This window comes from Dermochelys coriacea, chromosome 4 (assembly GCF_009764565.3).
Source record: "Dermochelys coriacea isolate rDerCor1 chromosome 4, rDerCor1.pri.v4, whole genome shotgun sequence".
NCBI lineage: Eukaryota > Metazoa > Chordata > Testudines > Dermochelyidae > Dermochelys > Dermochelys coriacea.
Genome location: NC_050071.1, coordinates 58,016,349 through 58,032,974, shown reverse-complemented (window position 1 = coordinate 58,032,974; position 16,626 = coordinate 58,016,349). Strand labels below are relative to the sequence as shown.

The following is a 16,626-nucleotide window of genomic DNA, read 5'->3' as shown; positions in this document are numbered from 1 at the left end:
AATATAGTTTTCACTAATATTTATCAAAGATATCTGTCATTTCCAATTCCACCAATGGAGCTCTGCTATTAGTTCACATGTTCAGTCAGTTACAATAAGAAAGACTCATCAGTAGGTAACTGAAGCGCAGCATAATTAGAGTTGACGTACATTTTTAAGGGTACAGTAAAACATTCTATTCCAGTTGGTATTTCTAATTGATAATAAAAAGAAATTATTAGCCAGTTTATTGACATTTGAATGAAAAAATTGTCTCTAGTGAGTAGTAATCCCTTTAATCTTTGGCTTCAGATAGTATATCACACTGTTAGCCACTGTTCTGAGTGGTTGTGAAATATTTTTGCATTATATAAATTTAACTCTTGTCCATATAAAAAACAATACATTCATTTCCATAAACAAAGCCCAGTCCTCAGTCTAAAGCAGAACACTAAATTTCAATAAACTATAACTTCATTTTGTATAGCATCCTTTGTACTAAACGCTTTGTGGCTCCCACAATTGCAAAGAGAAGTAAGAGAGGAATTAGAAACATTTTTCAGATGAGATTTGAAAATGGATAGTGAGCAGATGAAGTGGAGAGATGCAGAAAAGCTGTTTCAGGAGCTGCCAAGGTAGCTCTTGAACTAACAGTGACAAGATTATGTGACTGGGCAGAGGATTTGGCAATACTAAGGAACTTCAGAATTTTTAAATTAAAAGCTAGTAAATTGGAATTTAACTGTAGCTATGATTTTATTTTAAATCTGAATTTTATTAATTTTACATATTTTCTTAGTAAACAGAACATACATTGTCTTTTTTATTATGTCCCTGACATCCTCTCATAGAATACTTGTGGAACCTGAGACCATTAGGATTAGTGTTGCATAACACACTGTAAGAATACAACTACCTCTGTGTGACCTTTAGATACTGAAGCCTATAATTCTTCCTGGTATTCTGATTTCTATAGTAACAGTAAGGAGGATAAATGCAACTAAATAAGCCGCATATTTAAGAGCGCCACTTATGTTTTGACTATACATATTTGGGAGGAAAAAAGATGATTCTCTAGATTTTGAATGTCTATCAAAGTGTTTAAACAATTACTATTCCATTCAGTATTTTGCATGGGGTTGAATATAACCCTGACAGTACTGATGCTAGTCTAGATTTCAAGCTAGATTTCATTCCAATAGTGGTCTAATTTTAGGACAATCTTGTAATCTTTTAAATCTAATTGTCATTAAGTCCCCTTTTCTTTCCTTTATTGTCTAGACACTTCTTGTTATCAGTTTGATAATATTCATACTTTGCTAATAAACGGCCAAACCTGTGATCACTGATCTGTTAGAAAATCAGCAAGCATGTTTCTGTCCGTATTTATGTGCTTGCATATATCTCCTGTCAAGAGAGGACTTGAGCTCATGAAATCTGAACCATCGGTGCAATGAGAAGTAGATGTGGACATGCACAGCTTTATCAGTGACATTTGTATATATGTTAATTCTTTACTTTCCTTAAAGATCAGTTCAGGCCACTTTCTGAGATGAGGTGAGCTGTAGCTCACGAAAGCGTATGCTCAAATAAATTTGTTAGTCTTTACGGTGCCAAAAGTACTCCTTTTCTTTCTGAGATAAGTGTATCAAAGCATTTAGTTTTGTATAATGTACAAAAACCAGTGTCATTCTAATGGAGTACACAAAAAGGAAACCTACAGATTTATATCTGATACGGCTATAAAAATGCAACAAGCAGCATTTGCTCTGTAGGTTTTATTTCACTGGATGGTCTTTGAGAATAGTTATTGATCAAGCAAAGCAAGGCCCTGCACTCAACTAGATGGCATTTCTGTGTTTGTCTTTCTGTTTGTCTGTAAATGCAATAACTTTTGAATGCCACCACCGATTGATTCCAAATTTCACGGAACGTTCTAGACATCAATGAGCAGAACCCTATTGATTTCAGGGGAAACTGGAAAAACCAGAAAGGGGAAAATGAGGGTACACATGGAGCCCTTGGCCTCTGGTTAGCAGAGCCAGCAGCTTCAACCAGGTCTGTAACTGCCTACAGATCAAAGAACCGGTGATGGCAGCCACAAACACTTTCCAGCATAATAGTTATCAAATGATTCCCCAGATCACCTTTGTCCGTTTACCCATTAGAGTTTAAAATGTTGACACCTTGAATGACTTCTGTCCTAGGCAGAAAGAAAAGAAATAGGAATGGTGGGGGGACAGGGAAATAGCGGTACGCACAGAGCTCCTGGCATGGCTTGAGTGAGGATTGAGGGACTGCCATGGGGAGGAGGGAAAAGCAAGACCCTCTTTAAGGCAGCCCAAGGGTCTTCCTTCCGCTGCCTGCCCAGGCAAAACCTCCTCATCTTTGAGGCTGTTTGGAGTGAGGGGGAGAAAATTGTTTTTCTTCACTACTGAACAGGAGAGTGTAGCCAGTACTTTTGCCACTTTGGGAGACTATTTGTAGTTGTGTGATGGACATTAAATGGATACAAAATGCCATTTTACTGACTGTATACCCTAGGGGAGCCAGTATGCATTTTGATGTTCAGGGGTACATTTCTATTATTATTGAATGTAGCACTGCAAAAGTAAAAGTTTTGATAAGAAGAAAATATTTGTGTGATTTTATTCTTAATGCGGAACCTTTACCATAGTAGAACATAAACTGAAGGGAAGATTAGTGCTTTCATGTCTTCTATTTCGACTCCCATTAACTGCATACTTAATTGTTATTTATGTCAGACATTTGATTTTATTAGTCATTTGTATGCTTTTATTATCACAAATTTTTAGGTTTAAATAATTGGATTATTTTAATTATTTTAATGTGAATCCTAATGTGAGTTTTATCAGATTTAATATGCTTTAAAATGGAAAGTGATGTGATGTTACATATAAATTGATGTGATCCTTAGCAGTTCTTAGCACTGTAGAACAAATATCTTTACCTTCTCCAGGGAGAAACTGAATGTATTATTAATGTGATGGTATAACAGAACTACATTGGAGACAGATTCATTTAAAATCAGGGTAATGTATTTTTCTTCCTATAGGCCATGGGCTGATTGTGGCTTAAAGTCACAGCCCATGCTGGATGGGTATGAAGGGGCTATGCTGCAACAAACCCCAGGAATTTTAGCTGGCTGTTCCAGAAGACTTCCTGGGAGAGCACCTTCCATATGGAACTCCACTATTTTGGAAGAGGGTACAGCATTCCTTTTCACTCACAGCTGGCTAGCAAGGGTGGTCCCTTTTGGGGAGACTGGTGCTGCTGGCAATGTTAGCCATGCGTAAAGTCTGGACACCCCAGTCCCACTGTGGCTGGCCCTTCCACTAGCACCAGCAGTTGCTGACAGTGGGCTGTGCCTCCCCTCCTTTTCATAAAAACAGAAGCCTGAACGTGAATGGTTTATTGTAAAAGTCATTATTTTAAAGCACTTATCTTCATTTTTCCCAAGCAATGTCCATTTCCATTAAAATAGTAGCAGAAAAGGCAACTGGCAGTCAGAAGCTGGAATTAACAAGAATTCTAACTCTTCAGCAGCTGCCTGCTACTCCTTTTTTATTTTCATAGAAACAGACATTTGATTGGTGAACACAATTCCATGCGTAAGTGGTTCAGAATAATAACAAGTTTAAAAATTTTACCTTCTTTTGAGCCAAGGAAGAAGTTGCTGGTCTTGTGTCTATTTCCTTGAAAACTAGAGGAGGAACAGCAGCCAGCAGTTAATTTGGTAATTTCCGTTACAGGGTTAGGAGCTGAAATTCTTGTTTACCAAAGAACTATAGGCTGCTGCCAGTTTCTCTGTTGATAGGCATGTGGTTTCGGGGAGGGCACTTAACTGAGACCTTAAGGTAGCTGTGATTCACTGAATGTCTGTCCTTGAGGCTCATTCTGCAGGTTTGTCAGAAGGGCTTTCTGAGGAGACAACCCTAATTTTTAGAATTCACTCACTTAACTTCAAGTACAATGCAAAGCTATTCATTTAGCTTAGAGGGCTTGTTGTTGTTTACTTTATTCACACAATTTGGGTATAAATTTATTCCTGGTAATAACAGTGTAATGGGCCAGATTTTTAAAAGCACACTTGCACTTTTGCATACATGAAGCTCAGGCACACCTAAAATTGGCTGTGCACTTTTGCCTGCACACCTTGGAAAATCTGGCCTTGTATTTAATAAGACCTTTGTGGGCTACTGTTCGATTTATGTTTACATTTTTTTGTAAATAGCACCTTGTTATCATTATAAGCACTGGCATAGATTATCAAAGTTGTTATTTTAGTATACTAGGAGAAAGGCATATATTACACCAATATGTTGCTTATACACATATACAAACAGAGTGTTTTGTAGATAAATAAGATATTGTCCCTGACCCAAAATGTTTACGGTTAAATTTAGTTATAACACCACCAGAGATAGCAGCATACAGTGTGTAGGGGGAGGTGGGAGGACACAGCTTACACTAGTAAAATCGTGTATTTACTTAGGTTTGTACATACACATGTTGGTTCCTTTGCTTGTGTTAAATATTTTCTTTGTTTATAAACAAAAGTTCTGACTGGTGACAGCTTCTTCAGAATATTTACATTTTAGTGGCCAAACCAATAATTTTACAATAAAGGGACTGGGGTGGAAAAGGAAAATAAAGTAATAGGTACCTGCTTGCATCAGCATCATTTGTAAAAAAGAAAAAACTGGAACTCTTTCATGCAAGAGAATGAAACACATATGCAGGGATTTTAAAGCTGCAATTTTAATAACTTTTAAATTTAAGGCGGGGGAGGAGGTGGAGGGACTATAAAATACCAGGTAGCTTCTTGGACCAAAGACAATGTAAAATGGCCTCCATGCCAAATAACCTATATTCAGGGTTGGGCATTGCAGCCCAACCCCTACCATTGAACCCACCTCTGAATTCTCTCATTTGACTGCTTCTTCAGTTCCTTCTCACTGCTGCATGGTCCGGGTCCGAAACTTTAGTGTCCTCAGCTCTGCTGTTCTGAAAAACAGCATTAATTCAGCTGTAAATAGTTCATAGCTTTATTCTGCTATCAGCTCTCAAACCTCCCTCTGCCTATAGGGGTAGAAGCTCATTCCACGAGAGCTCTTGCCACAATCATAGCACCTCTTCAGGACATACCCCTCCTAGACATTATGCCCTGGTGCAGGACTTGGCTGCTGATGCCTCTTTTGGGATAGCGGTTCTCTGCTCAACCCTACCATCCTCATCCCTTCCTCCTATTTAAGTGCTTCTTGTCAGTCGCCCACAGTGGAATACAACAGGAACCGTCACTCGAAAAAGAAGAGGAGGTTACTTACCTGTAACTGGAGGTTCTTTGAGATGTGTGGTCCCTATCTGTGGTCCACTTCCCACCCTCTTTCCCTGCTGGTTCAGATCTTATCTTACAAGAAGGAACTGAAGAGGCCATCAGTCCACCCGTCCTTTATCGTCTTGGTAGGAGGCACAAGGTGAGCCAGGGTGCTTGCCTGGAGCAACAGACACTACTTTCAAATTCTCTGACTCCGGGTGCCTGGTGTACATTCGTAACCCACAGTGGAATTCCAAATGTTGACCAAATACTTTTTTTTCAATACTTTTAGAGTAGAGCAGGGGTACGCAACCTATGGCACATGTGCCAAAAGCGGCACGCGAGCTGATTTTCAGTGGCACTCACACTGCCTGGGTCCTGGCCACTGGTCCGGGGGGCTCTGCATTTTAATTTAATTTTAAATGAAGCTTCTTAAACATTTTAAAAACCTTACGTACTTTACATACAACAATAGTTTAGTTATATATTATAGACTTATAGAAAGAGACCTTCTAAAAACTTTAAAATGTATTACTGGCACGCGAAACCTTAAATTAGATTGAATAGATGAAGACTCGGCACACCACTTCTGAAAGGTTGCTGACCCCTGGAGTAGAGGATCTGCCTTTATTGTTTGGTTTCTGCTTTGGATAGAAATTCCATATTTGAATAATAAGAATATGGCAGTAGGAATGTACTACTGTCCTCCTGACCAGGATGGTGATGGTGATTGTAAAATGCTCTGGGAGATTAGAGAAGCTATAAAAATAGAAAACTCAATAGTGGGATTTCAACTATCCCCATATTGATTGGATGCATCAGGACAGGATGAGAGATAAAGTTTCTATAAATCATAAATGACTGCTTCTTGGAGCAGCTCGTGCTGGAACCTAGAAAAGAGAGGCAATTCTTGATTTAGCCCTAAGTGGAGCACAGGATCTGGTCCAAGAGGTGAATATAGCGGAACCTCTTGGTTATAGCGATCATAATGTAATTAAATTTAACATCCTTGTGGGGGCTGAGGGAAAGTACTAAAGAAGCCCACCACAGTAGCATTTAACTTCAGAACTACACAAAATTACTGCTGGGGGAATTCCGCACCAAAAGATTAAAAATTCTACACAGAGTATTTTAAAATTCTGCATATTTTATTTGTCAAAATAACATAATATAATCATGCCAGTTTCAGTTATTTTAGTAATTTAGTTCAAAACACCTATCAACAAGTATGTCTGTAACAATACAGACAACAAAAAAGATTCAAGAAATGTTTTGACAAATAGATTCTTTACTAGGCATATTAATACAGAATTTTTGAGTAACATTTCTGTATTGTAGTTTAAATGAATTATATTTCCCACACCCTCAGAAGCAGTGCAAAGGCTGGGAGGAATCGGGTACGGAGGAGCTGAGGGAGAGGGAAGTAATTGCTGGGAAGGAGCCAAGGAGTGAACCTGGAGGGTTTTTGGGTATGGGTGGGAGAGTATGGAACAGGCACGGTGCAGGATTTTTTTTGGCACTGTGCAGGATTGTCTTGGCTGACCACTAGCCTCTCCCATTCAATCAGGCACATCTGTCCCTGTCCCGCTGTGTCCCCACACTCCATTCAGCCATACATATCTGCACATGTCCCCATATGGCCCTGCAACTCCACTCCCATTCAGCCACTTGCTCAATGTTGTCACCCCAATATCTCCTATGCTCCCATGACTAGACCTTCTGAAACCCAGAGTGTGTGATCCCCCCGCAAGCAACCCTGTGTGCCCTGCTCTGTCCATCACTCCCATATCCTTTGCCTTCTCATCTGGCCACATGAACAGGGCTCTGTGAGGAAGGCAGCTTCTACCTCCTTCTCCACGACTGGCTGCTCTGGCCCTAGCACCAACTGCCCTCTTTTCTGGTGCCACATCAGCCCCTGGTAGGTGAAAGATGTAAATGCTGTGTTACCACTCTCATGCCTTCGCTTTGCCTTCCTGTCAGAATCAATTATTCTGCGGGGAGGGATCTGTGGGGGACATTAATTATGCGTTTGTGCAATAACGCAGAATTCCCCCAGGAGTGAAAAATGAGGAAGCTAGTTAAACAGAAATTAAAAGGTGCAGTCACAAAAGTGAAAAAGCCTGCAAGCTGCATGGAAACTTTTAAAAAACAGCATAATAGAGACTCACATTAAATGTATGCCCCAAATTAAAAAACATAGTGAGAGGACCAAAAAAGTACCACCATGGCTAAACAACCAAGGAAAAGAAGCACTTAGCGACAAAAAGGCATCCTTTAAAAACTGTACCCAGTACCTTTCCCAGATATGAAGAATTGCTCCGTGTATCTCGAAGGCTTGTCTCTCTCAACAACAGAAATTGGTCCAATAAAATATATTACCTTACCCACATTGTTTCTCTATTTGGCAACTAGTTTTTTGTGCAACATTATCCTCAGCTCATCCACGTTACAACATCTGCAAGTAATTCCTGGAAGTAAACTAAATTAAGTGTGTATCTGCGCACAGTGTGGATAGGAGACTAGATAAATAATAACAATCATGAATAATTGAGATCGCAACTAGTAAATGCCTCTCCTTACGCAAACATACATCGATAAAAGAAAAACACCAATGACAGAACCAGAAAGAATATGTAAAAAAAAAAACAACCAACAACCCCAAAACAAAAAACAACTGTAACAATATGTATGCTTAGAATCAGATCATTTTTATGTTAATAAAGGTACAAACTGTTTCAATACGCTCTTTGGTGTTGACTAGGTCAAACAGGCAAATGTCTGACAGACACATAGGATGGGTTTAAATGAGTATTAATTACACCTTGGGGAGGGGCACTACACTGCCCTTTTCATGCTATCAAATACTAAGCATTTAATTGGTTCCAACGCAGATCACAGGACTTTAACCACAAACCAAACAATAACTCAGAAGAGAGTCTACCCTAGACTCAGTTCTGTTGTAACACCCCCTACCCTGCCAAAGGATACACCAGGGGGATGGAGTGTCAGAGGCTGGGAGCAGGGACCTCAGTCTGTAAAGGCTCCTTCCCCCCCATGAGTGTAAGGTTCAGCTATGAAATTCCAGGTCTCATTTACCTCTGGGAGCTGGCCCTTTTAGCCTTTACCTGCCCTGGACGCTGATGGCAAGTTGCATCAGTGATTATAACAGCATTATATGAACCTTAAATCCTATTGTTTTTAATCCAGTTGTGGTTCCAGGAAGCTGGAAGGAAGGTAAAAAACCACAATGGACCATATTCCAATTTGGCCCAGTGGGAAAAACCAGGTGATTGGTCAGACCTGCAGCATCATAAGCCTCACAGCTTCTAATCCTCAACTAAGGGAAGGGAGGGTGGGGCAGCTAACTGGAGAGTAAAGGTACATCTACCCTGCAAAGACAAACCCGTGACACCAAATCTCAGAGCCCAGGTCAATTGACTTGGGCTTGCAAGACTTGTGCTGTGAGGCTAAAAATAGCAGTGTAGATGTCTGGACTGGAGCCTGGGCTCCAAGACCCTTCCCCCTTCCCAAGATTGAGGTTGCAGCTTGAGCAGGAACATCTACACTGCTATTTGTAGCCCTGTGAGCGGAAGTCAATTGACCCAGGCTCTGAGACTTCATGTTGCAGTGTAGACATGCCCTAAGAGGCTTTTGAAAAGTCTGGTCAACTTTAAATAGGTAGTGGGGGGTACCTGGAAGCCAATCAGCTGGCCCTCTCCCCTCTTACCAAGCCAATGACTAAGCAGAGAACCAAAGGGAGATAAGGAATACAGGGGATTAGCGCCCCCTTCCCCATTCCTGGCACTCATGAGTTTTGGGAGCCTTTCATTTCCTGCTGTCCAGTCAAAAGGTCCGCCGCTGTTAAAGGAGGTGGGAGAGTAGAGGAATAAGAAACCAGAGACAGCATTGAGCACAAGATGTTTCATTCGCTCATACATAATGATGTGAATTGTGGTATTAGATGTAAAGTCTGGGGTGTTACAGCATGGTCCATTTCTTGTGTATAAGCAAGTCAAGCTAAAATTGGGAAGGATCCTGCATCGATTCTAATCTATAATTTATGTGTAAATGGATCAGTATATTTATCTGACTTCATGGCACCTGTAGGTGAATTTCAAGTTTCTTGGTAGCCCCAGGCAGTTAGTAGTTGGTTTATGTCCTGAAGTATAAGGAGTTACTTCCCTTACAAAACTTTTATCTTAGCAAATGTTAATTATTGCTTAATAATGAGTTAATTATTTATACAAATTTGTTTTTAAAAAAAATCCTACTAAGCTCTTGGCCTCAGAGATATCTTATGGCTCGTTAATATGCATTGTGTAAAAATGTATTTCATTTTGTGATTTTTAAATGTTATCTTTTAATATCATTGTCCCCTTTTTTTGTGCATTAGGAGAATGAATAAATAGGAGAATTCAGTCCCTTTTCAATACTATTAATTCAGTTTTGGGCAATTTCAGATTAAGGGGCTTTGGCTGACTGACTGCAGCAGTATAGCACAGGGACAGGGAGCCTATCAGGTAGGAAGGTCCTGGCCATTGAGTGATTTATAGGTTAAAGCCAGCACCTTAAACTCAACACAGAAACCCACAGTATAATATCCAGTCCTCTCACCTTAATCTGCACACCAGATCTAAAGTGTGACCAGCTGCATGAGTTGAGCATTCAGCACCAGGGATAATCTCACGGTTGTGATGGTGGTCATAAAATCCTGAGCACTTCCTCTTTTATCTGTAGCGTTACAGTTAATTTGGAACCCAGGTATGTATACGAGTAGATAGAAATAATTTTAACAGTGGTTCCAGAAGTTTCCCTAACCTTACATACACTGAATTTCATTAGCTATAGTTCTGGCCGTTCACTGAGCTTTAATAGTTTCTCCTGCTGGTTCCTCAGATGCTTCTCTAGTTTTGTCTAATATAAATAATATTGTCAGCTATATAACTGAGAGAGAACAAAATTCCCAAGTAGCATTAGTAACCAGAAATGCTTTTTTCATCATCATTTGGCAGGGAGATTTTTAACTCTTCCTTCTGGAAGCTGACTTAACAACTTTTACCCATGTTGTCATCACCTGCACATTGCATTTCTGCAGTGAGCTTTTCTTGGGGTTCCACTTAGGAACTTGAGTTAGCACAGAATATGCAGTAATGCTCACTTTGCTGTTTGCCATTTAGTTACTTCAGCTACACTGGTTTCCAGTTCATTTTGAATTGCAATTCAAGGTATAGATTTTGAACTACAAATCCCTATGTATTTTTGGCGCTGACTACCTTAGGGACTGCCTCACTCTTTTTGCCTTATCACAACAATGGAGATTGATTTGGGCAAAAACAGCCCCTAGATGTGGACAGAATGGGATGGTAGGATATATTACTTTCCTACTAGTCCAACAGAAACAGTTTGTTAGGCCTCAGGGCTCTATTTACCCAGCTTTTTGCCTAATGATATGGGTTTGGGGGTGGGGGATTGAGTTCCAGACTGGATTTTCAAATTGCATTGTATTATTTTAGAATTATCTGTGATTTTATATTTTGCACAGGCACATTTAATAGTGAAAAATATATAAAATGTTCCCCTAGATACACATGCAGATCTTCCATCAACTTTACACAGAGGTTGCACCCATGTATGTGAAGGCAGAACTGGGCCTATTTTTTCCTATTCTATGCAAATGTCTGCTTTGTCCTATGGAGCTTCTGGGTGGGCAGGTAGCATAAGGACCATTTTTCCTCATTTCTCCCTTTGTCCATTGCTCCTCTGCAGAAGCTTGATGCAAAGCTTTCTTGACTTGATGCACAAACTATAGCACCTCACAGCCCCAAAGGGTTATGGATTGCTCTGTGGCATCGGGGAATAGAATGGGCATCCTTAAATTCCTAATTGCGTTTGGTGACTTAATAACATTAACTTAGTATTTACAGCATTTGTTAAGTATTGCTTATAAAATTATAGGAAACTATATGAAATATTGCCTAACTAAGGCAAAACAGAAAAGTTTTAAAGAGTGATTGCTATAGGCGCTGAGATACTTGATGTGCATCCTACTGCAGTAGTAGTATAACAGTCGCCAGACAGCCAAGTGGAATAGCTCAGAGAATCAAGATTCAGCCATTACTGCAATACTGAAAGAGGAAAAGTTAGAATGTAGACTGATTATGCCATAGTTTTCAAAATGTCTATTTATTTTAATTTAATATTCTGTGCCTTGATCCTGCACATCCTTACTTGTATGTAGAGCTTACTCATATGAATAGTCCAATTCAAATCATAGGGATTGCTATATGAATAAATTATACTCTATCAGAGTAAATGTTGCAGCCTTAGATGGTAAGCTCTTTGGGGCAGTGACTGTGTCTTTTTCCATGTTCTGTACTTTCGATACTTAATAAATAATAACAGTTGATCTTGTTTGCTTTTCTAGCAAGAAAGTCTAAGAATATTCTAGTCAATGTTCAAAGTGTTGGAAATGTTTCCTTTGGATTTTCCTGTTCCTTTTCATATCCTTAGTTCATAATGGATCATGGCAAATTAAAAATAACATGGCATGCTACTTGTAACTAAGCTAGAAGAGGGTGGAAAAGAGGAGAGAATGTAGAGTACACCTAATAATTGGGAGAACATTTTCTTAGCATTCAGAAGAAGAAAAAAATCTGCTAAGGAAACAGAGAAAACACCAGGAAGCTTTAATAAGTCTTAGTTTGCATACACTGTGATTCTTCTCTTTCACCAGACAGTTTGTATGTGTCATAAATATAAAGGGAAAGATAACCACCTTTCTGTATATAGAACTGTAAAATCCCTCCTGGCCAGAGGCAAAACCCTTTCACCTGTAAAAGGTTAAGAAGCTAAGATAACCTCGCTGGCACCTGACCAAAATAACCAATGAGGAGACAAGATACTTTCAAAGCTGGAGGGGGGGGGGGGCAAAGGGTCTGTCTGTCTGTGGGATGCTTTTGCCAGGAAAGATCAGGAAAGCTCTTCATAACTCCTCAGAACTTCTGTTAAGTTAGTAAGTAATCTAGCTAGAAATGCATTAGATTTCCCTTTGTTAAATGGCTGGTAAAATAGGTTGTGCTGAATGGAATGTATATTCCTATTTTTGTGTCTTTTTTAAGGTTTTGCCTAGAGGGATTCTCTGTGTATTGAATCTGATTACCCTGTAAGGTATTCTCTATATTTTGAATCTGATTACCCTGTAAGGTATTTACCATCCTGATTTTATAGAGGTGAGTCTTTTACTTTTTCTTTAATTAAAATTCTTCTTTTAAGAACCTGATTACTTTTTCATTGTTCTTAAGAGCCAAGGGTTTGGGTCTGTGTTCATCTATGCAAATTGGTGAGGATTTTTATCAAGCCTTTCCCAGGAAAGGGGGTGTAGGGCTTGGGGGGATATTTTGGGGGGAAGACGTCTCCAAGTGGGTTCTTTCCCTGTTCTTTGTTTAACATGCTGGTTGTGGTGACAGCAAAGGGTTCAAGGACAAGGCAAAGTTTGTACCTTGAGGAAGTTTTTAACCTAAGCTGGTAAGAATAAGCTTAGGGGGTCTTTCCTTTGTACCCTAGAGTTCAGAGTGGGGAAGGAACCTTGGCAGTATGTTTGAAAAGTCATTTTCTTTGGTTAAAATAATTAGTTGAACTTAATCCAGTTGCTGTATTATGTGAATAAATATTTTGAATAAGTAGAGAAAAGTGTTGCTGATTAATAAAAAATGGCTAGTGATCATTGAACAATTATAGTGCTCTATTATACACCTGTCAGGTTCCTTCCCCACGCTGAACTCCGCATGAAAGACCCCCTAAACTTATTCTTACCCGCTTAGTTTAAAAACTTCCCCAAGGTACAAACTTTGCCTTGTCCTTGAACAGTATGCTGCCACCACCAAGTGTTTTAAACAAAGTACAGGGAAAGAGACCACTTGGAGTCATCTCTCCCAAAATATCCCCCCAAGCCCTAAACACCCCCTTTCCTGGGGAGGCTTGAGAATAATATCCTAACCGATAGGTTCCAAAATCATCAAAGACCCAAATCCCTGGATCTTGGAACAATGGAAAAATCAGTCAGGTTCTTAAAAGAAAGGTTTTATTAAAAAAAAAAAGAAAGGTAAAAATCATCTCTGTAAAATCAGGATGGAAAATACTTTACAGGGTATTCAGATTCAAAACGCGGATGATCCCCCTCTGGGCAAAACCCTAAAGTTACAGAAAACAGGAACAAACCTCCCTCTTAACACAGGGAAAATTCACATAAAACAAAAGATAAACTAATTTGCCTTGCCTGGCTTACCTATACTGGTTGCAGTATTGGAGACCTGGATTAGGATGGGTTGGAGAAGATGGATTACTGTCTGGCCTTTCTCAGTCCCAAGAGAGAACAACCACGTAAACAAAGAGCACAAAACAAAAGCCTTCCTTCCCCCAAGATTTGAAAGTATCTTGTCCCCCTTGGTCCTTTGGGTCAGGTGCCAGCCAGGTTAGCTGAGCTTCTTAACCCTTTCCAGGTAACAGAATGTTGCCTCTGGCCAGGAGGGATTTTATAGCACTGTATACAGAAAGGTGGTTACCCTTCCCTTTATATTTATGACAACACCCATATTATATTCTAATTTTACAAGTGAGGCAAACAATCCAGGTCCTCATGGCTGTTTACATTTAACTTTTTTGTCTTGCAATAGCATCTTAAACACAGCAAAGTTCTAATTAGCACTGTCTTAACTTTTAATACAGGATAGTTTAGTCTGAAATTGCCTAAGAAAAGAGCTACTTGGAGATATGAAGAGAAAGTAGAATTTGTTTGTTTTAAACTATGACTAAGAAATTTTTATCTCTAATATGGTGTGGTATGCTGACATATTGTTATGTAACTTCTCTTAAAATAGAAAAGAAAATTGGTTAATAAGAGGTTCGTTTGTATAAACTTCCTCATTTCAGATAGTCTCATGGGATTACAAAAAGGCATTTTCTTCTTTATAAAGGCATCATAAATATATATGCTTTGTCAGCCATTGGTATTCTAATATAACAGAACTGCAACAGTTTGACTAAATACCTAAAAGGTCCTTGTTCACTTTAAAAATGGTTTCCTTTAGGCAGTTCCATGAACTATACTAAGCTCTAACATAAACTTCAATAACTAGAAAATAATTTATCAGATTCACTTTTATTGTACCACACATTTATCTTTGTAGCTTGACCTTCTATGTTGCCAGGAAAATAGTTAGAACAGCTTTGGAAATGGAAGTTATTTGGGGTGGATGAATGCTAAAGCTAGCAACACAGAAATCTAGAATAGCTGATGCACTATTATTTAGTCCTGATATCCTCTTTAAAACCCAGATGTCTGTCCACAGCATTAAGCTGCTAACTCCTTCATGGTATATGACAGTGATTTGAAGGAGATAACATGCGGTCATGAATTTCATTTTATTTTTATAAGCCATTTGCCTCATTTCTCATTCCTTTCCTAAAACTGTTGGTTGTATTTTTACAATACAGCACCATCCAAAATGATGTTGTCAAAGTCAAAATGTCTACCTGTATGCTGAAAGAATCTCTCGACTGCCACTCATTTTTGTGTAAAACTGACCATATACTTTATCCTTCCTCTTGTTACCGTATTTCTTCCCCTCACTACACACGCATACTTAGCCAATTCCCAAAGTGGAGTTGCGTAACTGGTTCAAAACATTACACAACGTGGGCTCAGCTATTGCAGCCAATACATCTCCTTTGGAACACCATCATGTCAATGTTGCCTTCAGCCAGGAAAAAATTGAAAGGACACTGACAACCTAATTTTGTATTTATTTTTTTTTTACTTAGTGTGTTATTACGAATATCTTCAAAACTTAAATCTCAAATTTGTTTTCAAATGATATTTCTCTTTATTTCTGTAGCTTTTCCCCACTAATATAGTATTACCCCAGCTTACCCTATAGTAAGCCCAGTTAACGAAAATTCCTGGTTCAGTGAAATCAATTTATGTGCCTAGGTCATGATAGGCCTCTTAGCTTAAAAGGACTCTGTTCTGGGTCCTCCAAGGCCAGAATGCAATGATCAGGATTTGGAAAGGTCAGCTAGTTTTAAAGTGGCTGCATTCTGTTTTCTCTCATTCCTGGAGCACATAGAAGAGGTTGCCACTCACAATAAGATGGAGCACATACAGTCTCTGTAGGCCATAAATTTGTTGCTAAACAAAAACAAGGTGCAGGCTTTATTGTAGAACTCTGTTGGCTGCATTTTACTGGAAGATTGCACTTTGGCTTCCCTGATGCATGGGTTGCCATTCTGGATTTTCTTATGCATTTGCATTCTCACATGCTGCTGTCCTGTTTTTCCTTTGCAGGGAGAGGATGCGCCAGTCTGCAATGTTTGAACTGTGCCAGGGGATGCACCAGATCAGCCTGCAGTTTGTTCGCTTGCAGATTAGTTTTGAAGAATATACCATAATGAAAGTTTTGCTGCTGTTAAGCACGGGTAGGTTAGCTCCTATTGTTACCCGGCATACTTGCTAATTGTTAGATGGCATATTGATTTAGCACCTGTAATTCATAAAATGATACAAGACATTTAACTACAGGAGTAATGAAAGAGAAATTGTCCTGGAGGTTCATATGTTCGCAAGAGAAGGGGTGGAAAGCAAGGAAAAAACGGTTACTCACCTTTGTAACTGTTGTTCTTTGAGTTGTGTTGGTCATATCCATTCCAATTACATGTGCGTGTGCTGCATGCACGGCCGTTGGAAAGATTTTCCCCTAGCAGCATCCGTCGGGTCGGCTGTGGAACTCCCTGGAGTGGTGCCTGCATGGCGCTCAATATATGACCCAGCTGACCTAGCACTCTCTCAGTTCCTTCTTACCGCCCGTGATGGTCATTGGAACTGTGGCATCTTGCTCTGCAAGGTCTTCACATTTCCCTAGTTTTGGTAGCTTTGATAGTTGTTGTTTGTTTTTTGTTGGTAGTTCTTGTTTTTGTTTTAATTAGTGGCAGTCAGGTTGGGCGGTTACCCTCCACCCTGACTATTTTTCTTTAGGGCTTCGTGCCCAAGTCCCTGGGATTCAAGCCCTGCAGGTCCTGCTCTAAACCCATGCCAAGGGACGACCCCCATGACTCTTGTCTAAAGTGTCTGGGGGAGGCTCACAAGCTGAGAAGTGCAAGGGATTTCGTCCTCGGACTAAAAAGGAATGGGGCTTTCACCTGAAGCAGCTCCTTATTGAGGCGGCACTTATTCCCGAGCCTCCATAGGCATGGCAGGACCCAGCACCGAATTCTTCAGTGCGCAGCACCCCGGCAGCAGTAGTGGAGGCGGTGCT

General features: G+C 39.7%; 1 protein-coding gene across 9 annotated transcripts in view; it reads left to right on the top strand.

The window, feature by feature from the left end:
• The window catches only part of NR3C2 (nuclear receptor subfamily 3 group C member 2), a 288,833-nt gene that overhangs the window by 253,910 nt on the left and 18,297 nt on the right, over positions 1–16,626 (top strand). For all 9 annotated transcript variants that reach the window (XM_043513087.1, XM_043513089.1, XM_043513088.1 and 6 more), the window contains one exon: positions 15,660–15,790. In XM_043513087.1, coding sequence (XP_043369022.1) covers positions 15,660–15,790 — 131 coding nt within the window. The remainder of the gene's footprint in view (positions 1–15,659; positions 15,791–16,626) is intronic.